Source organism: Ovis canadensis, chromosome 8 (assembly GCF_042477335.2).
Source record: "Ovis canadensis isolate MfBH-ARS-UI-01 breed Bighorn chromosome 8, ARS-UI_OviCan_v2, whole genome shotgun sequence".
Lineage (NCBI taxonomy): Eukaryota > Metazoa > Chordata > Mammalia > Artiodactyla > Bovidae > Ovis > Ovis canadensis.
Genome location: NC_091252.1, coordinates 10,519,482 through 10,547,098, shown reverse-complemented (window position 1 = coordinate 10,547,098; position 27,617 = coordinate 10,519,482). Strand labels below are relative to the sequence as shown.

General features: G+C 40.8%; 1 protein-coding gene and 1 long non-coding RNA gene across 7 annotated transcripts in view; one reads left to right on the top strand and one right to left on the bottom strand.

Annotated features, from left to right (window-relative positions):
- The window catches only part of SLC17A5 (solute carrier family 17 member 5), a 93,428-nt gene extending 69,908 nt beyond the window's left edge, over positions 1-23,520 (top strand). For 3 of the 6 annotated variants that reach the window (XM_069598009.1, XM_069598010.1, XM_069598014.1), the window contains 2 exons: positions 719-809; positions 15,437-16,830. In XM_069598009.1, coding sequence (XP_069454110.1) covers positions 719-809; positions 15,437-15,574 — 229 coding nt within the window. In that variant the 3' untranslated portion in view covers positions 15,575-16,830. Of the gene's footprint in view, positions 1-718; positions 810-15,436; positions 16,831-21,006 lie in introns of those variants that run through there. The other 3 variants (XM_069598012.1, XM_069598011.1, XM_069598015.1) reach the window with 2 other exon arrangements.
- Positions 13,305-27,349, bottom strand: LOC138444702 (uncharacterized). Its single transcript, XR_011258548.1, has 3 exons — positions 27,206-27,349; positions 26,660-26,728; positions 13,305-14,505 (listed from the first exon to the last, which is right to left on the bottom strand). It is a non-coding gene; the product is annotated as an uncharacterized lncRNA (long non-coding RNA).
- Between the last annotated feature and the right edge of the window lie 268 nt (positions 27,350-27,617).

Sequence of the window (27,617 nt, the reverse complement as noted above, 5' to 3'; positions counted from 1 at the left end):
AGTTTCAAATGAAACTCAGTTTGTCTATTTCTGGGACAATATGCAGGGATTTAGCTACAGGAAGACATGTAATAAGTTCAACAAATAAGTTGTGAAACTGTGCTTGATATCCCATTTCTATAATAATATATTATGTTATTAGATATATTAAAATATATACAGGAAAAAATTAGGATATTTACCAAAATGTTACTGTTGATTGTATCTACATAGAAGGATTATAAATAATTTTACTTTCTTCATAGTATTTTTCTTATTTTAAATTTTTAACAATGACATAAATTTTGTAATCAGGAAACAAATTCTCTTTTTAACTTCAAAAATTTTAAGATACATGCAGCTTCCTATCTAGATACCATCTTGTATGAAAATCATATCTCAGCACGTCTCCATTTCACTGTAAAAGAGATCATTTCAGTGGCTGTGTTCCTCTATATGATGTTAGAACTATTGAAATACGAGGTTTTCAGCAGCTAACTATTTAGTCCTATTTCAGTAAGACATTGCATTTAGACATAAAATTTCACAAGAGTACAGCATGGGAATGTAGCTATCTATGGACAGAAGCTACTTAAATGTGTAACACAGGGAATTGCCTGGTGGTTCAGTAGTTAAGATTCTGCACTTCCATTGCAGGGAGTACAGACAAATTCAGTTCCCACCCTCCCAAAACACCTGTGTAACACATTAATAAACCTCTATGAAAATGTTTCTGCAGGTATGCTGGTATTCTCCTGGGCATCACAAATACCTTTGCCACTATTCCTGGAATGATTGGGCCCATCATTGCCAGAAGTCTTACCCCTGAGGTAAGTAGATAACTTACTTATAAACCAAAAAGGTTTAAACAGTTCATTTGAAACTGCACATCTATATCAAAGTTGAGTATATTTAATTAAGGATAAAATGCTGAAAATGCTGAATCCCAAAGAAAGGCAATGCCAAAGAATGCTCAAACTACTGCACAATTGCACTCATCTCTGCTGCTGCTAAGTTGCTTCAGTCCTGTCTGACTCTGTGCGACTCCATAGACGGCAGCCCACCAGGCTCCCCCATCCCTGGGATTCTCCAGGCAAGAACACTGGAGTAGGTTGCTATTTCCTTCTCTAATGCATGAAAGTGAAAAGTGAAAGTGAAGTTGCTCAGTCATGTCCGACACTTAGCGACCCCATGGACTGCAGCCTACCAGGCTCCTCCATCCATGGGATTTTCCGCACTCATCTCACACGCTAGTAAAGTAATGCTCAGAATTCTCCAAGCCAGGCTTCAGCAATACGTGAACCGTGAAATTCCAGATGTTCAAGCTGGTTTTAGAAAAGGCAGAGGAACCAGAGATCAAATTGCCAACATCCGCTGGATCATGGAAAAAGCAAGAGAGTTCCAGAAAAAACATCTATTTCTGCTTTATTGACTAAGCCAAAGCCTTTGACTATGTGGATCACAATAAACTGTGGAAAATTGTTCAAGAGATGGGAATACCAGATCACCTGACCTGCCTCTTGAGAAACCTATATGCAGGTCAGGAAGCAACAGTTAGAACTGAATATGGAAAAACAGACTGGTTTCAAATAGGAAAAGGAGTATGTCAAGGCTGTATATTGTCACCCTGCTTATTTAACTTATATGCAGAGTACATCATGAGAAACGCTGGACTGTAAGAAGCACAAGCTGGAATCAAGATTGCCGGAAGAAATATCAATAACTTCAGATATGCAGATGACACCACCCTTATGGCAGAAAGTGAAGAGGAACTAGAAAACCTTGATGAAAGTGAAAGAGGAGGGTGAAACACTTGGCTTAAAGCTCAACATTCAGAAACAAAGATCATGGCATCTGGTCCCATCACTTCATAGGAAATAGATGGGGAAACAGTGGAAACAGTGTCAGACTTTATTTTGGGGGGCTCCAAAATCACTGCAGATGGTGATTGCAGCCATGAAATTAAAAGATGCTTGCTCCTTGGAAGGAAAGTTATGACCAACCTAGACAGCATATTCAAAAGCAGAGATATTACTTTGCCAACAAAGGTCCATCTAATCAAGGCTATGGTTTTTCCAGTGGTCATGTATGGATGTGAAAGTTGGACTGTGAAGAAAGCTGAGCACCGAAGAATTGATGCTTTTGAACTGTGGTGTTGGAGAAGACTCTTGAGAGTCCCTTGGACTGCAAGGAGATCCAACCAGTCCATTCTAAAGGAGATCAGTCCTGGGTGTTCTTTGGAAGGAATGATGCTAAAGCTGAAACTCCAGTACTTTGGCCAACTCATGTGAAGAGTTGACTCATTGGAAAAGACTCTGATGCTGGAAGGGATTGGGGGTAGGAGGAGAAGGGGATGACAGAGGATGAGATGGCTGGATGGCATCACTGACTCGATGGATGTGAGTCTGAGTGACCTCCAGGTGTTGGTGATGGACAGGGAGGCCTGTCATGCTGCAATTCCTGGGGTCGCAAAGAGTCGGACATGACTGAGTGACTGAACTAAACTGAATTGAAAATGCTGAATGCCTATTCTTGTGCAGTTATTTACAGCAATGAAAAGCTAAATGCCTTAGTAGATGGGAAAGTATATTTCAAAGAACACTCTGAATTTTAGACAGAACAATAGAACGAAGTTAAATGAAAATCTTGTAACTGAACCTGCACAAGTCCTTAACAGTTGTGATATTATAGCAGATACATGACTTGTATCTTTGGTTTGAACAAATAAATCTGGCAGTGTAGAATTATTCAAGAAGTGGAACCACAAAGGTATCAGGAATCATGTGTGAATGAACAAAAACAGTTGAAATTATCAAGAACATTTAGAAGAACAGAAGATTTAGCAAAATGTATAGATGTCTTTGGGCTTCCCTGGTGACTCAGTGGTACAGAATCTGCCTGCAGTGCAGGAGACACAGGTTCAATCCCTGAGTTGGGAAGATCCCCTGGAGGAGGGCCGTGGCAACTCATTCCAGTATTCTTGACTGGAGAATCCCATGGACAGAGGAGCCTGGCAGACTACATGGGATCACAAAGAGTCAGACACAACTGAAGTGACTTAGCAGGCATGCATAGCTGTCTTCACATATTCAAAAGATGGTGACTTCTCTCAACAGTTCCACAAAAGCAGATAGAAGTTGTGAAAGTGAAGTGAAGTCGCTCAGTCGTGCCCGAGCCTCAGCGACCCCATGCATTGCAGCCTACCAGGCTCCTCCGTCCATGGGATTTTCCAGGCAAGAGTACTGGAGTGGGATGCTTAGAAGTTAGGAGGAGATAAATAGCAAATTTTCTATTTAAAGCTGTTACTGTGTGGAATGGGCTGCCCTATGACTTAGTGGGCTTCCCTAGTGGCTCAGCAGTAAATAATCTACCTGCAGTGTAGGAGACACAGGTCCAATGTGGGTTCAATCCCTGGTTTGGGAAGGTCTCCTAGAAAAGGAAAATGGCAACCCACTCCGGTATTCTTGCCTGGGAAAGCCCGTGGACAGAGGAGCCTGGCATATTACAGTCCATCAGGTTCCAAGAGTCAGACACAGGGTTTCCCTGGCGGCCGAGTGGTAAAGAGCTCACCTGCCAGTGCAGGAGACATGGGTTCAATCCCTGGTCTGGGACAGTCCCACATGCTGCGGAGCAACTAAGCCAGTGCACCACAGCTACTGAAGTCCATGCACCTGGAACCTGTGTTCCACAACAAGAGAAGCCACCACAATGAGAGGCCTGCATCTAGAATGTAGCCCCCGCTCACCACAACTACAGAGAGTCCGTGCAGCAACAAAGACCCAGCAAGGCCAAAATAAATAAATAAATAAAAATTTTTTTAAAAAGAGTCAGACATGACTTAGCAACTAAACCACCACCACCTTGAATTAGTGAGCCCTGAAATAGTCAAACATATATTCAACTGGAACTTCTTTTTTTTTCTTCCTCTCTTCTATTTTATTTTTTATTTTTTAAATTTATTTTAATTGGAGGCTAATTACTTTACAATATTGTAGTGGTTTTGGCCATACATTGACATGAATCAGCCATGGGTTTACATGTGTACCCCATCCTGAACCCCACTCCCACCTCCCTCCCCATCCCATACCTCTGGGTCATCCCAGTGCACCAGCCCTGAGCACCTTGTCTCATGCATCGAACCTGGACTGGCAGTCTGTTTCACATATGATAATATACATGTTTCAGTGCCATTCTCCCAAATCATCCCACCCTCGCCTTCTCCCACAGAGTCCAAAAGACTGTTCTATACATCTGTGTTTCTTTTGCTGTCTCGCATATAGGGTTATCATTACCATCTTTCTAAATTCCATGTATATGTGTTAGTATACTATATTGGTGTTTTTCTTTCTGAATTACTTCACTCTGTACAATAGGCTCATTTCATCCATCTCATTAGAACTGATTCAAATGTACTCTTTTTAATATTCCGTTGTGTATATGTACCACAGCTTTCTTATCCATTCGTCTGCCAGTGGACATCTAGGTTGCTTCCATGTCCTGGATATTATAAACAGTGCTGTGATGAACATTGGGGTACATATGTCTCTTTCGATTCTGGTTTTCTCGGTGTGTATGCCCAGCAGCAGGATTGCTGGGTCATAAGGCAGTTCTATTTTCAGCTTTTTAAGGAATCTCCACACTGTTCTCTGTAGTGGCTGTACTAGTTTTCATTCCCACGAACAGTGTAAGAGGGTTCCCTTTTCTCCACACCCTCTCCAACTAGACTTTTGGATAGCAGCCATTCTGACCTGCGTGAGATGGTATCTCATTGTGGTTTTGATTTGCATTTCTCTGATAATGAATGATGTTGAGCATCTTTTCATGTGTTTGTTAGCCATCTGTATGTCTTCTTTGGAGAAATGTCTGTTTAGTTCTTTGGCCCATTTTTTGATTGGGTCGTTTATTTTTCTGGAATTGAACTGCAGGAGTTGCTTGTATATTTTTGAGATTAATTCTTTGTCAGTTGCTTCCTTTGCTATTATTTTCTCGCATCCTGAAGGCTGTCTTTTCACCTTGCTTATAGTTTCCTTTCTTCTGCAAAAGCTTTTAAGTTTAATTAGGTCCCATTTGTTTATTTTTGCTTTTATTTCCATTACTCTGGGAGGTGGGTCTTAGAGGATCCTGCTGTGATTTATGTCAGAGAGTGTTTTGCCTATGTTTTACTCTAGGAGTTTTATAGTTTCTGGTCTTACATTTAGATCTTTAATCCATTTAGAGGTTTTTTTGTGTATGGTGTTAGAAAGTGTTCTAGTTTCATTCTTTTACAAATGGCTGACCAGTTTTCCCAGCACCACTTGTTACAGAGATTATCTTTTCTCCATTGTATATTCTTGCCTCCTTTGTCAGAGATAAGGTGTCCATAGGTGCATGGATTTATCTCTGGGCTTTCTATTTTGTTCCATTGATCTATATTTCTGTCTTTGTGCCAGTACCATACTGTCTTGATGACTGTGGCTTTGTAGTAGAGCCTGAAGTCAGGCGAGTTGATTCCTCCAGTTCCATTCTTCTTTCTCAAGATTGCTTTGGCTATTTGAGGGTTTTTGTATTTCCATACAAATTGTGAAATTATTTGTTCTAGTTCTGTGAAAAATACCATTGGTAGCTTCATAGGCATTGCATTGAATCTGTAGATTGCTTTGGGTTGTATACTCATTTTCACTATATTGATTCTTCCAATCCATGAACATGGTATATTTCTCCATCTATTAGTGTCCTCTTTGATTTCTTTCATCATTGTTTTATAGTTTCCTATATATAGGTCTTTTGTTTCTTTAGGTAGATATAGTCCTAAGTATTTTATTCTTTTCGTTGCAATGGTGAATGGAATTGTTGCCTTAATTTCTCTTTCTGTTTTCTCATTGTTAGTATATAGAAATACAAGGGATTTCTGTGTGTTAATTTTATATCCTGCAACTTTACTGTATTCCTTGATTAGCTCTAGTAATTTTCTGGTGAGGTCTTTAGGGTTTTCTATGTATAGGATCATGTCATCTGCAAACAGTGAGAGTTTTACTTCTTCTTTTCCAATCTGGATTCCTTTTATTTCTTTTTCTGTTCTGATTGCTGTGGCTAAAACTTCCAAAACTATGTTGAATAGTAGCGGTGAGAGTGGGCAAACTTGTCTTGTTCCTGACTTTGGGGAAATGCTTTCAATTTTTCACCATTGAGGATAATGTTTGCTGTGTGTTTGTCATATATAGCTTTTATTATGTTGAGGTCTGTTCCTTCTATTCCTGCTTTCTGGAGGGTTTTTATCATAAATGGATGTTGAATTTTGTCAAAGGCTTTCTCTGCATCTGTTGAGATAATCATATGTTTTTATCTTTCAATTTGTTACTGTGGTATATTACATTGATTGATTTGTGGATATTAAAGAATCCCTGTGGTCATGTGTGGATGTGAGAGTTGGACTGTGAAGAAAACTGAGCACTGAAGAATTGATGCTTTTGAACTGTGTTGTTGAAGAAAACTCTTGAGAGTCCCTTGGATTGCAAGGAAATCCAACCAGTCCATTCTAAAGGAGATCAGTCCTGGGTGTTCTTTGGAAGCACTGATGCTAAAGCTGAAACTCCAGTACTTTGGCCACCTCATGCAAAGAGTTGACTCACTGGAAAAGACTCTGATGCTGGGAGGGATTGGGGGCAGGAGGAGAAGGGGATGACAAAGGATGAGATGGCTGGATGGCATCACCGACCTGATGGACATGAGTTTGAGTAAACTCTGGGAGTTGTTGATGGACAGGGAGGCCTGGCGTACTGCAATTCACAGGGTCACAAAGGATCGGACACAACTGAGGGACTGAACTGAACTGAACTGCATCCCTGGGATAAAGCCCACTTGGTCATGATGTATGATCGTTTTAATATGTTGTTGGATTCTGTTTGCTAGAAATTTGTTAAGGATTTTTGCATCTATGTTCATCAGTGATATTGGCCTATAGTTTTCTTTTTTTTGGGGGGGGGCATCTTTGTCAGGTTTTGGTATTAGGGTGATAGTGGCCTCATAGAATGAGTTAGGAAGTTTACCTGCCTCTGCAGTTTTCTGGAAGAGTTTGAGTAGGATAGGTGTTACCTCTTCTTGAAATTTTTGGTAGAATTCAGCTGTGAAGCTCTCTGGTCCTGGGCTTTTGTTTGCTGGAAGATTTCTGATTACAGTTTCAATTTCCATGCTTGTGATGGGTCTGTTAAGATTTTCTATTTCTTCCTGGTTCAGTTTCGGAAAGTTATACTTTTCTAAGAATTTGTCCATTTCTTCCAAGTTGTCCATTTTATTGGCATATAGTTGCTGATAGTAGTCTCTTATGATCCTTTGTATTTCTGTGTTGTCTGTTGTGATTTCTCCATTTTCATTTCCAATTTTGTTGATTTGATTCTTCTCCCTTTGTTTCTTGATGAGTTTGACTAATAGTTTGTCTATTTTATTTATCTTCTCAAGAACCAGCTTTTAGCTTTGTTGATTTTTGCTATGGCCTCTTTTGTTTCTTTTGCATTTATTTCTGCCCTAATTTTTAAGATTTCTTTCCTTCTACTAACCCTGTAGTTCTTCATTTCTTCCTTTTTTAGTTGTTTTAGGTGTAGAGTTAGGTTATTTATTTGACTTTTTTCTTGTTTCTTGAGGTAAGCCTGTATTGCTATGAACCTTCCCCTTAGCATGGCTTTTACAGTTTCCCATAGATTTTGGGTTGTTGTGTTTTCATTTTCATTCATTTCTATGCATATTTTGATTTCTTTTTTTATTTCTTCTGTGATTTGTTGGTTATTCAGAAGCATGTTGTTTAGCCTCCATATGTTGGAATTTTTAGTAGGGTTTTTTTTTTCTTGTAATTGAAATCTAATCTTACTGCATTGTGGTCAGAAAAGATGCTTAGAATAATTTCAGGGTTTTTTTTTTAATATACCAAGGCAATATTTATGGCCCAGGATGTGATCTATCCTAGAGAGGTTCCATGTGCACTTGAGAAAAAGGTGAAATTCATTGTTTTGGGGTGAAATGTCCTATAGATATCAATTAGGTCTAACTGATCCATCGTATCATTTAAAGTTTGTGCTTCCTTGTTAATTTTCTGTTTAGTTGATCTATCCATAGGTGTGAATAGGGTATTAAAGTCTCCCACTATTATTGTGTTTTTGTTCATTTCCCCTTTCATACTTGTTAGCATTTGCCTTACATATTGTGGTGCCCTTATGTTGGGTGCATATATATTTATAATTGTTTTATCTTCTTCTTGGATGGATCCTTTGATCATTATGTAGTGTCCTTCTTTATCCCTTTTCACAGCCTTCGTTTTAAAGTCTATTTTATCTGATATGAGTATTGCTACCCCTGCTATCTTTTGGTCTCCATTTGTGTGAAATATCTTTTTCCAGCCCTTCACTTTCAGTCTGTATGTGTCCCTTGTTTTGAGCTGGGTCTTTTGTAGACAGCATGTATAAGGGTCTTATTTTTGCATCCATTCAGCCAGTCTTTGTCTTTTCATTGGAGCATTCAACCCATTTACATTTAAGGTAATTGTTGATAAGCATGATCCTGTTGCCGTTTACTTTGTTGTTTTGGATTCGAGTTTATACATCCTTTCTGTGTTTACTGTCTAGAGAAGATCCTTTAGCATTTGTTGAAGAGCTGGTTTGGTGGTGCTGAATTCGCTCAGCTTTTGCTTGTCTGTAAAGCTGTTGACAGAATGTGGTCCACTGGAGAAGGGAATGGCTAACCACTTCAGTATTCTTGCCTTGAGAACCCCATGAACAGTATGAAAAGGCAAAATGATAGCATACTGAAAGAGGAACTCCCCAGGTCAATAAGTGCCCAATATGCTACTGGAGATCAGTGGAGAAATAACTCCAGAAAGAATGAAGGGATGGAGCCAAAGCAAAAATAATTCCCAGTTGTGGATGTGACTGGTGATAGAAGCAAGGTCCGATGCTGTAAAGAGCAATATTGCATAGGAACCTGGAATGTCAGGTCCATGAATCACGATAAATTAGAAATGGTAAAACAGGAGATGGCAAGAGTGAACATCAACATTCTAGGAATCAGCGAACGAAAATGGACTGAATGGGTGAATTTAACTCAGATGACCATTATATCTACTACTGTGGGCAGGAATCCCTTAGAAGAAATGAAGTAGCCATCATGGTCAACAAAAGAGTCTGAACTGCGGTACTTGGATGCAGTCTCAAAAATGACAGAATGATCTCTGTTCGTTTCCAAGGCAAACCATTCAATATCACAGTAATCCAAGTCTATGCCCCAACCAGTAATGCTGAAGAAGCTGAAGTTGAACGGTTCTAGGAAGACCTACAAGACCTTTTAGAACTAACACCCCAGAAAGATGTCCTTTTCATTATAGGGGACTGGAATGCAAAAGTAGGAAGTCAAGAAACACCTGGAGTAACAGGCAAATTTGGCCTTGGAATGCGGAATGAAGCAGGGTAAAGACTAATAGAGTTTTGCCAAGAAAATGCACTGGTCATAGCAAACACCCTCTTCCAACAACACAAGAGAAGACTCTATCATGGACGTCACCAGATGGTCAACACCAAAATCAGATTGATTATATTCTTTGCAGCCAAAGATGGAGAAGCCCAATATAGTCAACAAAAACAAGACCAGAAGCGGACTGTGGCTCAGATCATGAACTCCTTATTACCAAATTCAGACTCAAATTGAAGAAAACAGGGAAAACCGCTAGACCAGGTATGACCTAAATCAAATCCCTTATGATTACAGAGTGGAAGTGAGAAATAGATTTAAGGGACTAGATCTGATAGGTAGAGTGCCTGATGAATTAGGGACGGAGGTTTGTGACATTGTACAGGAGACAGGGATCAAGATCATTCCCATGGAAAAGAAATGCAAAAAAGCAAAAATGGCTGTCTGGGGAGGCCTTACAAATAGCTGTGAAAAGAAGAGAAGCAAAAAGCAAAGGAGAAAAGGAAAGATATAAGCATCTGAATGCAGAGTTCCAAAGAATAGCAAGAAGAGATAAGAAAGCCTTCCTCAGCGATCAATGCAAAGAAATAGAGGCAAACAACAGAATGGGAAAGACTAGAGATCTCTTCAAGAAAATTAGCGATACCAAGGGAACATTTCATGCAAAGATGGGCTAGATAAAGGACAGAAATGGTCTGGACCTAACAGAAGCAGAAGATATTAAGATGAGGTGGCAAGAATACACAGAAAAACTGTATAAAAAAGATCTTCAAGACCAAGATAATTACGATGGTGTGATCACTCACCTAGAGCCAGACATCTTGGAATGTGAAGTCAAATGGGCCTTAGAAAGCATCACTACGAACAAAGCTAGTGGAGATGATGGAATTCCAGTTGAGCTATTTCAAATTCTGAAAGATGATGCTGTGAAAGTGCTGCACTCAATATGCCAGCAAATTTGGAAAACTCAGCAGTGGCCACAGGACTGGAAAAGGTCAGTTTTCATTCCAATCCCAAAGAAAGGCAATGCCAAAGAATGCTCAAACTACTGCACAATTGCACTCATCCTACACACTAGTAAAGTAATGCTCAGAATTCTCCAATCCAGGCTTTAGCAATACGTGAACCATGAACTTCCAGATGCTCAAGCTGGTTTTAGAAAAGGCAGAGGAACCAGAGATCAAATTGCCAACATCCACTGGATCATCGAAAAAGCAAGAGAGTTCCAGAAAAACATCTATTTCTGCTTTGTTGACTATACCAAAACCTTTGACTGTGGATCACAATAAACTGTGGAAAATTGTTCAAGAGATGGGAATACCAGATCACCTGACCTGCCTCTTGAGAAACCTATATGCAGGTCAGGAAGCAACAGTTAGAACTGGACATGGAAAACAGACTGGTTCCAAACAGGAAAAGGAGTATGTCAAGGCTGTATATTGTCACCCTGCTTATTTAACTTACATGCAGAGTACATCATGAGAAATGCTGGCCTGGAAGAAGCACAAGCTGGAATCAAGTTTGCTGGGAGAAATATCAATAACCTCAGATATGCAGATGACACCACCCTTATGGCAGAAAATGAAGAGGAACTAAAAAGCCTCTTGATGAAAGTGAAAGAGGAGAGTGAAGAAGTTGGCTTAAAGTTCAACAGTCAGAAAACGAAGATCATAGCATCTGGTCCCATTACTTCATGGGAAATAGATGGGGAAACAGTGGAAACAGTGTCAGACATTATTTTGGGGGGCTCCAAAAATCACTGCAGATGGTGACTGCAGCCATGAAATTAAAAGACGGTTACTCCTTGGAAGAAAAGTTATGACCAACCTAAATAGTATATTGAAAAGCAGAGACATTACTTTGCCAACAAAGGTCCATCTAGTCAAGGCTATGGTTTTTCCAGTGATCACGTATGGATGTGAGAGTTGGACTGTGAAGAAAACTGAGCGCCAAGGAGTTGATGCTTTTGAACTGTGGTGTTGGAGAAGACTCTTGAGAGTCCCTTGGACTACAAGGAGATCCACCCTGTCCATTCTGAAGATCAGTCCTGGGTGTTCTTTGGAAGGAATGATGCTAAAGCTGAAACTCCTGTACTTCGGCCACCTCATGTGAAGAGTTGACTCATTGGAAAAGACTCTGGTGCTGGGAGGCACTGGGGGCAGGAGGAGAAGAGGACAACAGAAAGATAGCTGGAATGGCATCACTGACTCGATAGACGTGAGTCTGAGTAAACTCTGGGAGTTGTTGATGGACAGGGAGGCCTGGCGTGCTACGATTCATGGGGTTCCAAACAGTCGGACGCGACTGAGCAACTGAACTGAACTTTACCTGCTGAGTATTTATCTGCCTTTTCTGTATTCTGGCAGTTTGTGGTCCTCTTTATTGTGGAGGTTCCTCCCTGTGGGTGGGGTTGGACAAGTGGCTTGTCAAGGTTTCCTGGTTAGTGAAGCTTGTGTTGGTGTTCTGGTGGGTGGAGCTGGATTTTTCTCTCTAGAGTGCAATGAAGTGTCCAGTAGTGAGTTTTGAGATGTCTATGGGTTTGATATGACTTTGGACAGCCTGTATATTGAAGCTCAGGGCTATGTTCCTACTTTGCTGGAGAATTTGTGTGGTTTGTCTTGCTCTGGAATTTGTTGTCTCTTGGGTGGTGCTTTGTTTCAGTGTAGGTATGGAGGCTTTTGGATGAGATCTTATCAATTAATATTCCCTGGAGTCAGAAGTTCTCTGGTGTTCTCAGGTTTTGGACTTAAGCCTCCTGCCTCTGGTTTTCAGTCTTATTCTTACAGTAGCCTCAAGACTTCTCCATCCATACAGCACCGATGACAAAATATCTAGGTTAATGATGAAAAGATTCTCCACAGTGAGGGACACCCAGAGAGGTTCACAGAGTTACATGGAGAAGAGAAGAGGTAGGAGAGAGATAGAGGTGACCAGGAGAAGAGGGGGAATCAAAAGGGGAAAGAGCAATCTAGCCAATACTCAATTCTCTATGTCAACTGGCACTTCTTGAGTGCTTATTTGTGTAACAGATACAAAGGATTCGAAGGCAAAATTGCAAATTCTACATTTGAGAAGCTCATTATTTGAAGGTTGTATGTAAAAAAAAAAAAGTACAGTGTGACAAAGGCAGAAAAAGATGTGTGTAGAGTGCTGTGGGCACAGAGAAGGAAACAACCAGTTTGTGAGGACAGAGACTGGAGGGGTGAGCCAGGGTGTGGGAGGGGCTGCCCATCCCCACCCCCCACCCCTGCCCCCAGTGCCCAGGCACTGCCCTGGAAACACCGTGGACCCGGGGCTGGTCTGCCCTGAAGCCAGAAGGCCGCCTGAGGCCAGACCACTAAGCAGAGACTCTTGAGTTATATAAGAAACCAAATTCAGCAACCTCAAAGGCCCTTTCAAACTCTAGTTTTCCTACTGTTTAAGAAAATCTAAAGGACTAGTGAAATTGGATTCTTCAAGAGGCTTATTTAAATCTCTATAAATAGACTTAATTTTGTGTCTCTGTGATGAAATTAACACTATCCAATCCTTAGGATTTTCAGGCTATGCCTACAAATTGTCTTATTACCAAATACTCTGACTTCAGACGTGTGTGTTCACTGCAGGTGGCGCTCTCTACCATTTCTAATTCCTTACTCTAGTGAATTTGTGCCTCCTTGTTATGATTTTCTCTCACTTAATGGAAAGGAATGTTGGAATGTCTCAGCATGGTCAGGTCACAGATGTTTAGCCTTATCTTCCTGGAGCATTGTGGCAACACAAGAACCTAAGTCAGCACACTATCATGAGTAATTCCATACACTCTCAATAGTCCTGGCACTTCTGCTGGGAAGATACTGACTCCTGAATTCAAGTCTTGAATGTTTGTAAAGTGGAAATAAACTGGATTTCAGATATGTTGTTTTAGCATTTGTTTAATATTATTAGAAGGCCATTCTTGTAATTTACTATTTTTTTTAATACTTTTATTTATTTTTGGTTGTGCTGGGTCTTCATCACTGTGCGTGGGTTTTTGCTAGTTGTGGCAGGCAGCAGCTACTCTTTACTGTGTTGTATGGGCTTCTCATTGCAGTGGCTTCTCTTGTTGCAGAGCATGGGCTCTAGGTGCAAGCTTCGGTAGTTGCAGCACCTGGGCTCAGCAGTTGCAGTTCCAGGGCTCTAGAGCTCGGACCCAGTCCAGTAGTTGTGACCCAGAGGTTTAATTGCTCCGCAGCACATGGAATCTTCCCAGACCAGGGATCAAACCTGTGTCCTCTGCATTGGCTGGCGGATTCTCACCCACTGTGCCACCAGGGAAGTCCAAAAGGCCATTATTTTTTACAAAAAGGAAAAGCACATTTGCCTTTACAATTGTAATTACTTACAATTAAAGTTTACTGCACAACCACAAAAATGTTGTGGAATGAGTCAGAACATAAATAAATAATGAAATAGGGAGTTCCCTGGAAGTCCGTGGTTAGGATTTGGCACTCACTGCTGTGGCCCAGGTTCAGTCAGCAAGCTGAGATCCCACAAGCTGTGTGACATGGCCAAAAATTAAGAAGGAGAAGAATTAAATAAAAGGTCAGAGCGTGCCTGAGGTTCAATTTTGTTACAGACAAAACAGTATTCTCAAAAAACTGGTGGAATTTTTTTGTGAAGAGGCAAACTAGAAGCTTTGTGAATTTCTGATACTATTGATTGATTTTAAGTCACCCATTGCCTCCAGATAACACTGAAGTGTTATTTCATCCTGTAGATCACACAGAGCAGCTTTGTCTTGGAATCCTAAGAAACTGTCTTAAACGTGTCTCTCTGATTTATAATTACTGACCGACTTCTACCCTAGGATGATAACACATTGTTAGCAACCATATCTAAATAATCCCTAAAATTTAAGAAGCAGTTCTAAGATTTTTTTCACCAAAATACATTCATCTCAGATAAGCATAATTAACCACAGAGTGCTCCTTTCCTTTTTCCTTTTTTCCTAAATAAATCACTTCATGCCAGCTTCCACCTTCCTGGTTTCCTTTTTCTTCCTCATTGCCAGTTCTGCTGCTTGTTTTGTTTTTCTTCTCTAAGTGCTGCAAATGTAGCACTCTGGTTACACTGAAACTGTGAAAATCCAAAAAAAAAAAAAAAAAGGTTATTAAAGATAGTCACATGACCCAGAGATTTAGATAACTACTGGATATTTTTTACATAAATTATTTTTATTGCTTGAAAATGTGATAATTCATAATGATTAAACTACTGGATGTTTTTGTACTGGATTACATGCTGTATCTTTTTGATCTCCCACTGATAAATGCCATCCACATCGTGTGTTGTGTGCCATTCAAGAGCCCTGCAGGATCTGTTAATTCAGGTCTCAAACTTGAACTTCAAAGTCCATCTTAACTCATCCTTACTTGATCTGCCCCTAACACATTCCATGTGAGTACTTAGGAGGTGATATGCTGGCATAATACTAATACTTTCCTAGTAACACGTGATTCGAGGACATACCAATGTTTTATTTTTAGTAAACTTTTTCTTGAAGTATAACATGCATTTTTAAAATGCACAAATCCTAAGTACATAGTAGGACAAATCTTCACAAAGTTAAAACATCCATGTAACCCGCACCCACCCAATCAAGAAACAGAACGTTGTCTCTCTTGCACAGTGGCCAGGTAGCCCTTCCTAGCTCTTTCACCCCCACCAAGAGGAACCACTATCCTGACTTCTTAACACCATAGATTAGCTTTGTCTCATTGGCTTTATATCAATAGAATCACTCAGTACTCTTGTGTTTGGCTTCTTTTGACTTCACATTTTGTGAGCTGTATCTATGCTGTTGTGGGTCATTCATTCTCATTGCTGTATAGTATTCCATTGAATACATATGCCACAAGTTCACTGTTGATGGACATTTGTGTTGTTCAGGTTTTATGAATAACGCTACTGCTATGTAACAACAGTCTTGAGGCACCACCTTTTTTAAAAAGTGAACTACATACAAGATATTTTTGCATTTGCATCTTTTTCCTCTCTTTCTCTGCAGAACACTATTGGAGAATGGCAAACTGTTTTCTGCATCGCTGCTGCTATCAATGTATTTGGTGCCATTTTCTTCACACTATTCGCCAAAGGTGAAGTGCAAAACTGGGCTATTAGTGATCACCAAGGACACAGAAACTGAAGGAACCAATAAATAATCCTGTCTCTATTAATGTATCTTTGTTTATCATGTAACCTAAAAGTGCCTTTGATATTTTAATGTGTAAGCAATCTATATACAAGATAAAATTGTACTAGAAAAATTGTATTAGATTTGTAAGGCTTGTAATCATGAAATGTCACTAGTTGCCATATAAGCAAAATTAGCTATTTTTAATTATTATTAACCCGTTTGCTGGAACTTACAATTCAGGGTCACATATCTGGCTGCAAGTCAGGCAACCCGCAATAGGGGAGTTCTATTTATTTATAAGACCATACCTAAAGAGATGAGCTGAAATAGACCCTTCTATACCTTTGCTTAATTAAGGTGGATAATAATTCTCAGGTCTTGTTAAACATCTGTTTTTGTACACCTTCCTCAAAAAATTATTTGTCATCAGCAATCCCTGACATGTAGGTCTCAAACTTTAGCCTCTCCACGGAGCTGGCAGCCACTGTATCATTCAGCCTGGCAACTTCACTGAGGGAAGCATGCCCAGGCAGCTGCCACATGTCCCCTCTCTGGCTTCAGGGACAGTGCCCAGCACTTAGGCAGCATCCAAGACCAGGGTCAGCGCCAAGGCTTTGGACAGTATTCTTCCCCAGGGGCTGTTAATGTGTGGATGAAGCCCTGAGCCAACAGGGACAGCGCGATCCACAGTCATGGTTTCCATGCACCCTCTCCCTTCCCTTCCCAGCACACTGGAGTATTGCCTGGCATGTAACCTGCAAAAGAAAGTGTGATGCCTAATTAGCCACATATAACATCATCCTTGATGATCCTATCTTCACATGGATCAGAGTATAAATCTTCAAGTCCTGTGTTCTAGGAGCTACACCAGAATAATTAAAATATAAAAAGAAAAAAAACATTTTTTTCTGTCTGACACCTAAGTGTCTGGTTGCAGTTCAAGGTTAAAGTGACTTCTACTTCACATAACCTGCAACCGGTGGTGTAATCATCTTTAGCGTTGGTTTCTTAAATCTTATTTTTCCAGTTTTTCCTGGACCATCTTCCAGTGGTTTTGAGCATGCTTTGAGGGCATTTATGTGATTTAGAACTTGATTTATGTTTCACTGTGTATGTTCAACACTACCTGTAATATTTTAACTAAAGCTATTTAATGTAATATGATGTGTATACATTCTGTAAATTAATTTTTAAATCTGTAAATAGCTTTAAGTTGCTATGGTGATATTTCTTTTACAAATCAAAATAAACCTTTTTGGAATGATTTTTGGGGGGGATCTGACAGTTCTGTGATATCTTCTAGTACCCACAGTGGCTATTTTACATCTTTTCTGCCATCTTCCTCAAACCACTGGTCGACCTCTGCATGCATCTCTACCACCACCTGGGCAGGATACTTGGTCCTCTGAGTAACGCAGCATCACAAACCCTACGGCCATCAGCCTGCCCTTCCTGTTCTCAAAAGGGTCCACTCTTCCCACTAAAACATATGCTTGCATCAGTGATTATATCTTCTCCACCTCCACTAGACCTTGCTTCAGTAACTCCTCTTTAATTTGCTTCCTCAGTCTCTACCTCTCTTCTTGTTCTTTCCCTTCTGTCTCAAAGACACACAAAAGCCTTCTCCAGCCTCTAAAAAGCAAAAATACCAGGGACTTCTCTGGTGGTCTAGTGACTAAGACTCTGCACTCACAATGATAGGGGCCGGAGTTCGATCCCTACTCAGGGAACTAGATCCCACATGTCCCAGCAAAGATCAAAGATCCCATGTGCCCCAACTAAGACCTGACCAAATAAATACTTTTAAAAATACCAAACTCTCCCAGGGACATAAAAATGGTCCAGTGGTTAGAACTCAGTGCTTTCACTGCCAGGGGCTGGGGTTCAGTCCTTGGTTAGGAAACTAAGATCCTGCAAGCAGTGCTGCTTGGCACAATAATAGATAGATGACAGACAGATAGGGTAGCTCAGATAGTAAAGAATCTGCCTGCAATGCAAGAGACCTGGGTTCGATCCCTGGGTCAGAAAGATCCCCTGGAGAAGGAAATGGCAACCCAATACAGTATTCTTACCTGGAGAATCCCATGGACAAAGGAGCCTGGCGGGCTACAGTCCATGGGGTCCCAAAGAGTCAAACACAACTGAGCAACTAACACTTTCACTTTTCACTTTCAGATAGATATATACACATATATATAAAATATTTCTAGAGTGATACTCAAGAGACTAGAAACAGTAGTTCCTTCTGTAGAGAAAAAAATGGTCTACGGGGTGGGGAGGTGGAAAAGAGATTCATTTTCACCTTTTGAAATGCGATAGTATAACCTGCTGCTGCTGCTGCTGAGTCACTTCAGTCGTGTCCGACTCTGTGCGACCCCATAGACGGCAGCCCACCAGGCTCCCCCGTCCCTGGGATTCTCCAGGCAAGAACACTGGAGTGGGTTGCCATTTCCTTCTCCGAGCGATAGTATAACCTAGTCACATAAAAATATCACTTAAAAAACAAGACACCTGTTACTCAAGCTACTGTGTAATCCCCACCAGGCTTTCCACTGCCTAATGGACATCCCCAGTGAGCTGTCTTCACTTCACCTGAGAATCCAGCCTAACTCCCCCATCCCCGTTCCCCCAATAACTAACCATTCCCATCACGATCCTCACTCCTGTTAAGTGTTTCATCTCCCTGTCATGAGGCTCGGGCTTGAAGTTATTTGTTATTCTTCCTCCTCCCTCATCTCCCACCTCACCCTCAACCCTGTTTATAATTAACCACCTGTATTTTCCATTCCAGTCTTTTTAAGACTCTGGAATTTTTTTTTTTTAATCTCTTTGGCCATCTCCCAAATAAGAGCTTTGCAGCTTTTGTTTCCACCTGGAATAGACGAGTAATCTCACTGCCTTTAGTCTGAACCTCTTCTGCCTGACTTCCCACCTGTGCTGGGTTATTAGTCCAAGTACATCCCACCTCCCAAACCAGGATGCTCCCACAGGGTGAAACACTCCCACCCCACTTCCCTCTGCCCACCCAACAATTCCTTTACCCAGTACTGCAGACCACAGGGGTCCTAAAGAGCTGGGGAGACTGAACAGCAACATTTTAGCTGCTTAAGGAATACTTGGTAAATAACCAAGTGAATAACATTTTTGTTACATGTATTGATTTTTTTAACTCATATATTACTTTTTCAATAGACTGTTTTCTTCTCAAAAAATAAACTGAATAAATATAACACTCAATACAGAAAGGATATGCTAACCTCAAAGTAAGTTGTAAGTGGCAGTCATTGGTGAATGGTTTTGAAAGTATTTGAGAATAGCTCAGCCCAATATAGGCAAAGTAATTCTCCCAGCTATACAGCAAGTATTTTCCACACATTCATCAGGTGCTGGGCTTGTTCTTGTACCTGCAACACAGTGTGACAAAAACAAACCCCTTCTCCCAGGAAGTTCACATCCTGATTTATCAAACCGTTTCCTTCAATGGGGTCCAGCCTTGGAAACCTTCTAGGGAGATTGTCACTATCCACCTAACAATCAAATCCAGGGCAAACAAGCATGCCAGCTGACCTCAGGAAGCCGAGTTACGAAGGAAACAGAGGCAATGCTGGAGTCAGCAGTTTGTGTTAACCACTGTAATGTCCTTCCTGCTTCAGCCTTTGTTTCATTTTCAAGAAATCAGAGATGTTTGAATTTAGATCCTATTGCAAAGTAAATTATTTCCCTGAGGGAAGTTTATCACTGTTAAATAAAATTGCCCCAACAGAAAACAGTGGTCAAGTATTTAAAGTTAAAGGCAGGAAGAGCCCTATAGGAAACGACCTGGTTCCTCTTCCTCTCAGGAAAAGCATGTTACTGCCTCAGATGACTAGATATGAGGTCAACGTCTAATTTCCGTTTAAAAAATAAATAATCTTTGTCATAGAAATGTAAAGTGGATCACAACACCTTTTCAGATGCCTCTTTTAGAGCAACCATAAGAAAACCAGTTATAAAAGTTTGTGCTTTAAGAGGGTAACACAGAAAGTAATTTCTTAGAGCTCTGCTATGGCAAGCTTTGAGTACAGGAAGTACTGAAACCAAACGAAATGTAACCCCTTTCCCTGCCACCCTTTTCCGTGTGCCTTGATGGGGAAGAACACTAGTAGTTTTCCGAGTGCCAGCTTACTTTCACTTTATCTTGACGTAGGGGGAGGAGGAAGCTGACGTCCAGCCCTGCCAGTCCTGTGCTTCTCGGTGAGGAACTAGAAAAGTAGTCAAGTGACCGCTTTCCTCTCACAGTCTCCCTGCTGGGATAGGCTGCGCTTGGGACAGGGAATCCTCCTTCTGTCCTAAATGTTGTGCTAAGTCTCTTCCTGTCACGCTGTCTTCAGCAGAAACCACTGAAATATGCTAGCCCTTCGAGGGGCACTGCCTCTGGGGGATCAAGTGCATACTGGCCTCGTGTTGCATTAGAGCCATTGATAGCCCCTCACTTTGAGTATTTCACAATTTCACCTTCACTCCACAGCCTGAAACTTGAGCTTCCCACAGAAGTTTGGCTGAGATTGAAAGTGATCGAGATAGGATATACAGCCTTTTAATGCTCAAGAACTGTTTGTGAAAAGTATTGGGATGCTGTCAGAGCAAATTCCAATTGGTATATTGTATAAATTACCCATACAATATGTATGATGTGCGTGCATGCTAAGTCACTTCCATCGTGTCTGACTCTGCGACCCTAAGGACTGTAGCCCGCCAGGCTTCTCTGTCCATGGAGATTCTCCAGACAAGAATACTGGAATGGGTTGCCATACCCACTTCAAGGGGATCTTCCCGACCCTGGGATCAAACTGGTGTCTCTTGTGTCTCCTGCATTGATAGGCAGATTCTTTACCACTAGCACCACCTGTGAAGCCCAATATGTGTGATTATGCACTTTTTTTTCCCCCTGCAACAAAGCTACTTTAGGTGTCGGCTGTGCTTTGAGTTGTTCTGTCATTAGTCGCAGGGCATTCACAGAGGTCTCTTTTTGGTCATCAGCTACATCAGCATACGATAGGTGACAGCATGTGTATTTCACTGTCACATAGATTACCTCACTTAGTATCCACAGATATACCCCCAAGTATGCAGGCAACAAGACTTAGTTAAAGCTGGGATCCAAGATACATGCTCTGTTAATGGAGAGGTCTTTGCAGCTTACAGGAACCCCACCAGCAATCTTGGCTCCCCGTGCCAACTTCAACCAAATAAGCCCACTGACTCAAACTATTACACCGAGTTGGGAATTCTGTATCACTGTCTCAGCTCCATGTGTGATATGAACGGATGTGTAGCTATAGCTACACATTCTATAGCACTATGAATCTTTTTGATGTTTTCTACAAACCTAAGCATGTTGATATGATTCAGTTGCTTCTATGGAAAAAAATAATAATTCATTATTTCTATTCCTGAAATAGAAAACATTTAAAAAGGGGGAGGAACAGAGGAGCCAAGGACACCGACAGTGACTCTGCAACTACCATTCCTGCTATCAGCAAAGATGGGTGATGGTTAGAGCCCGCCGTCCATGTCTGAGAAGCTCAAAGCAATCCTGAGAAAGAGAAACAGAAACTTGAGAAATCAGGCTCCCTGACTTCAGGCTATGCTATTAAGCTAAAGCAGTATGGTATTGGCACAAACATAGACTTATAGATCAATGGAACAGAATAGGAAGCCCCCAAATAAGCCCATACACATATTCTCAATTAATCTACGACAAAGGAGACAAGAATGATATTGAAGAATATTGAAGTCTCTTCAATAAGTGGTGCTGGGAAAACTAGACAGTTACCTATAAAGAATGAAATTAGAACATTGTCTTACACCGTATACAAAAATAAACTCAAAATGGATTAAAGACCTAAATGTAAGACCAAAGACTATAATACTCTTAGAGGAAAACATAGGCAGAAGAGTCTCTGACATAAATCACATCAATATCTTTCTGAACCCACCACCTTTGTTATTCAGTCACCCAGTAGTGTCCGACTCTTTGCGACCCCGTGGTCTACAGCTCACCAGGCAACCCAGTCCCTCACCATCTCCCAGTTTGCCTAAGTTCACCTCCTAGAATAATGAAAATAAAAACAAAAATAAGCAAATGGGACCTAATTAAACTTAAAAGCTTTTGCACAGCAAAGGAAACCATGAACAAAATGAAAACACAGTCCTCAGTATGGGAGAATATATTTGCAAATGAAGAAACGAACAGGGGTTTAATCTCCAAAATGTATATTTTGTATAAACAGTGCATGCAGCTCAATATCAGAAAAACAAGCCAGTCCAAAAATGGGCTGAAGATCTACATAGATGTTTCTCCAAAGAGGACACATAGACCGTTGAAAAGCGCGTGACAAAGTGCTCGACATCACTAATTATGAGAGAAATGCAGATCAAAACTGCAATGAGGCGTCACCTCACACCAGTCAGAACGGCCATCGTCAAAAAGTTTACGAGCAGTAAGTGCTGGAGAGGGTGTGGAGAAAACAGAACTCTCTTAAATTGCTGGTGGGAATGCAAATTGGTACAGCCATACAGCCACTGTGAAAAACAGTATGGAGGCTCCGTAAAAAACTGAAACTAGAGCTACCAAATGAAGCAGCAATCCTATTCCTGGACATGTATCTGGAGAAAACCATAATTTGAAAAGATGCATGCCCCCCAATGTTCATTGCAGCACTGTATACAGTAACCAAGACATGGAAGCAATCTAAATGTCCATCAACAGAAGAATGGGAAAAAAGATGTGGTACATATACCCAGTGGAATATTGGTTTTGTTGTTATTTAGTTGCTAAGTCATGACTGACTCTTTTGTGACCCCGCAGACTATAGGACTCCTCTGTCCATGGGGTTTCTCAGGCAAGAATACTGGAGAGGGTTGCCATTTCCTTCTCCAGGGGATCTTCCCAACCCAGAGATCAAACCCATATTTCCTTCGCTGCAGGTGGATTCTTTACCACTGAGCCACCAGGGAAGTCAACAATGGAATATTACTCAGCCATAAAAAGAATGAAATAATACCATTTGCAGCAACATATATGGACCTAGAAATCATCATACTAAGTGACAAAGACAAACATCATATGATACTGCTTCTATTTGGAACTTAAAAAATGATAGAGATAAACTTATTTACAAAACAGAAACAGACTCACAGACTTCGAAAATAAACTTATGGTTACCAAAGGGTTTCAAAAGGTGGCGGGGGAGGAATAAATTAGGAATTTGAGATTAACAAATGCACACTACTATAAAATAGATAACAAGAACCTACAATATAGCACAAGAAACTCGATTCACTATTCTTTAATAACCTATATGGGAAAAGAATCTGAGAAAGAATGGATATATGCATGTGTACAACTGAATCACTTTTCTATACACCTGAAACTAACACAACATTGTAAATCAACCACACTCCAATATAAAATAAAAATTAAGTTAATGTTTAAAAATCATGCTTGGTTCCCCCCTGGGCTTGGACCTAGTTTGAGGTGATATGGCTAACTGTACCAGGAAAGTTAGGACCACTGTCAGTTCAGGACAATGCTGACCTAGTCCCTCCTGCAGGAAGATAGTGAAGAAAATCAGCCTGCACACCAAGGACACCTGCTCCTTCTGTGGCGAAACCAAGATGAAGAGGGAAGCTGCAGCTCACACATGAAAACGGAGGCTGGCACGACCTGGACCACACCACCACTGGTTCCCTTGCAGTGAAGCCGCCTTAGAGACTAAAGGAGCTGAAAGAACCAGCAGAAGCAACACCACTGAAAACATCGCCAGCCTCTAATAAAATAGTTAATTTATATAACAGCTACTCCAACAACAAATCGTGTTTGAACACTGTCAATGGAAATACAAATCATTACAACATTTTTGGAGAGTAATTTGGTAGTAAGTCAAAATTAAACATATTCATTAAACCAGAAAGTCTGCCTATGGTAATCTAGCCTAAAAAGTACTTGAACAAACACCAAGCATATTTTAGAGTATTGTCAGTTTTTCATCAGTCAGGAGATTATTAAAGAAGTTATGCTACATTCATATAAGAGAATACTATGCAGCCATTAAAAAGTAAGCATGCTGAAACAGAGACATAGGAAAATGTCCACAATTTGTTTGAAGATGAAAAAGAGCTACCTAACAAAACACATTATCTTATTATATTTTTGTTAAGAAATGAATTATGGATGTGTTGATATATACATGCGAAAAGATCTGTTAATAGTAATATAAAATTATATAGTGAAAAGAAAAAAATACTGGAAAATATCTTTATCATTTAGGAACAGGGGAAAAATTATCTTTTTTTAGCATTTATTTTTTTGGCTGTGCTAGGTTTTAGTTGAGGCCCATGAGATCTTTTTAATTGTGGCATGCAGAATCTTTAGTTGCAACATGTGAGATCTAGTTTCCCGACCAAGGATTGACCCTGGGCCCCCTGAATTGGAAGCATAGAGCCTTAGCTACTGGACCACCAGTGAAGTCCCTAGGAGTAAAATTAAATGGTCTTCACTACATTAAGTACTTCTTTCAGCAAAACATACCAATCAAAGTTAACAGATAATGGAGTAGAGGAGACTGCAACATCTTGTCCATAGAAGAGATTAATATCTAGAATATTCAAAGAGCTCCTACAGATCAACAAGAAAAAGTGAGAAAACCCAACAGAAAAATGAGCAATGAATAGGCAATTCACTTAATAGAAGACAAGATGTCAAACAAGTATATGAAGAGCTGATTAAATTCCCTTGCAGAGACTGGTCCAGTGGTCCAGCCAGGTGGTCCAGTGGCTAAGACTTTGTACCCCCGGTGCCAGGGGCATGGGTTCTATCCCTGGTCAGGGAACTCAATCCCACATACCGCAACTAAGCGTTCAACTAAAAATCCTGAGTGCAGCAGCTAACCCAGCACAGCCAAACAAATAAATATTTTTTTTTAATAAATAAAAGACTTCACTGGTGGTACAGTGGATAAGAATCCTCCTGCCAATGCAGGGGACACAGGTTCCATCCCTGGTCAGGAACGATTCCACATACTGCAGAGAATTCAACCAAGCCCTAGTGTGCCACAACGACTAAGCCTGAGTGTTGCAAATACTGAAACCTGTGAGCCCTAGAGTCCATGTTTCACAAGAGGAGCACCACATGAGAAGCCCATGCACTGCAACCGAGAGCAGCCCCCAATCGCCACAACTAGAGAAAGCCCTTGAGCAGCAGCGAAGACCCAGTGCAGCCCAAAATGAAACAAATACGTCTAAAAATAAAGAAATAGATTATTTTTCTAATTAATGAATTCCCTTGTAATCATAGAAACAGAAAAGAAATGCAAATTAAGATATTCCTTCCAAACCATCAAATTAATAAAAATTAGAAAGTTTGATGCCATTAAGTGTTGGCAAAGGATGTGAGGAGAAATTACTGTCCACAGGGAGAAGGGAATATAAACTGGTGTATCCATTCCAGAAAGCAAAATGATTGCATTTAAATTAAATAAGAATATGTCCTTTGCCCCAGTACACTGCCCCACATCAGGTTATTTGTACCAGAGTAATTCTTGCTCAAGTCCTGAAGGGAACCTATACACCACACTGTTCCTTGCGACAGAGCTGGAGGTGAGCCAGGTGTGCCTCATTAGGGAAATAGAGAAATAAAATGTGGTGACTTTTACTGAGGAATAACATCACCCAAGAACATGCAGAGACCTCAGAAAGTGTGCATAAGTGCACAATAACCACTTCCAAACATTAAAAACCCATACCAAAATGTGATATTTTCCAGAGATACTTGCATAATGTAGAACATGTAAGGATCGCAGAGTGAGTGGTGACACAGGGGAGGAAAATGAAAGCAGAATTAGAGAGAAAAAATTAAAAATAAAAACAATGGGCTTGCCCTGAACCTAAGGTCCTATAAACAGAAGAGTATTAGATAAAAGTAACTTTTAAGCAGGTACTCTGAAGCTGTTGAAGATGGGCCAAGGGAGAAATACTTCCCTTTCCTCTGTTCACTCTTCTGCATTCTTTAATTAAAAAAAAAAAATAACTGTGCATTACTTTGATAATTAAAAATAGAAATATTACAGAAGAGTAGTCTTTTGGAATATTAGGTAAATGTTCATAATATGAGGTATAGTGTGATTCCATTTACTTTTGTTTAATAACAGCTTTCTGAGATACAATTCACACACCATAAAATTCATCTTTTTTAAAGTGTACAGTTCAAGAGTTGTTAGTACATTACAGAGCTTGTGTGCCCATCACACATTTAATTCCAAAACATTTCATTAGCCCAAAAGGAAACTCCATCTCCCCCAGCTCCAGTCCCTGCCAGCCACTAATCTAGTTTCTGTCTCTAAGTGCTGTCTGTGTGTCTGGCTTCTTTTTAGCATAATGTTTTCAAAGTTCATCCACGGTGCAGCATGCATCCACATTTCATTCTTTTCAGTCCCAAATAATATTCCATTAAATGGATAGATCACTTTTTGGTTATCTAGTCATCAGCTGAATTCTTTCCACTTTTTAGCAGTTAGGAATAATGTTGCTATGAACATTCATGCATGGTGGTTCGGGGGGCATATATTTTCATTTCTGTTGAATATAGCAATTCCATTTTTGTTTCAATAAAATAGGCATAGGAAAGAAAAAATCTGAACACACACCAAAATGTTAACAGAGGTTATTTCTGGACAGGTAATTATTTTTTTTCCTCCTTTGAGCATTTTTATTTAAAATTTTTGAAAATAAAAATTGATTGTTTAATCAGGAAAAAAAACATAGTTTTAAAAGAAAAACAAAAACAAAGCCTCAGTGTCAGCCCCGGAACTGATCCCCTGTCTTTCCAACGCCAAACTCAGAGACGCTGGCACTGGAGCTCTCGGCTGGAAAGTTCCATGTCTTCCCCACCCCCACCCCGCCGCCACCAGCGTCACCACTTTCAAACATTACACCTCACCCTGGGCGTAAAGTGGTTTCTGTGGCCTACAAAGTGGCCCTTGTTGATATTCCTGTCAGCCACAGGCCATGCCAAATGACCCATATTTACTTGCCAAAAAAAAAAAAACAGGATACCGTGGAGGCTGCCATTCAGTTTAGGTATCTTCTTTGCTCCATATCCCGGGATAATGTCCACCAGTTTCACTGTAACAGTTTTATATTTTTAAAGAACTGATTATTGAAGCATGCACGCGCGCGCGAACACACACACACACACCTCTCTTCAGAAGCTTGGACACACACACACACCTCTCTTCAGAAGCTTGGACACACACACACACACACACCTCTCTTCAGAAGCTTGGACACACACACACACACACCTCTCTTCAGAAGCTTGGACACACACACACACCTCTCTTCAGAAGCTTGGACACACACACACACACACACCTCTCTTCAGAAGCTTGGACACACACACACACCTCTCTTCAGAAGCTTGGACACACACACACACCTCTCTTCAGAAGCTTGGACACACACACACACCTCTCTTCAGAAGCTTGGACACACACATACACACGCACACACACCTCTCTTCAGAAGCTTGGACACACACATACACACGCACACACACCTCTCTTCAGAAGCTTGGACACACACACACACACACACACACACCTCTCTTCAGAAGCTTGGACTCCTCTGTAGTTTCACTGCCTTGAAAACCACTTAACTGCGCGCAGATCGGTTTGCCCTGGACACCAAAGAAGTGCTCCAGATTTGAGCCACTGGGTGGCGAAACAAGAACTGTGGGCGCTCCTCCTTAGGGTGGGGCGGAGCAGTCATTTCCAGCTCTTAGGAAACTGGAGTTTGACTCATATTTTAGCTGACTCGTGAATCAGAACCATCAAAGGCTAAATTTCTTTTGTCTGAGCAAAGAAGATGACTCTTAGAGCAGCCATCCCCGCGCTCGCGGAGCGAAAACACAAAGAGAAGAATTCGGAATGACTCAGCCCCGCCGCCCGCGGGCGCGGGCCGCGCCAACAATGGAAAGTCACAGCGGGGCCTCAGAATTGGGTTCCGGGCACTC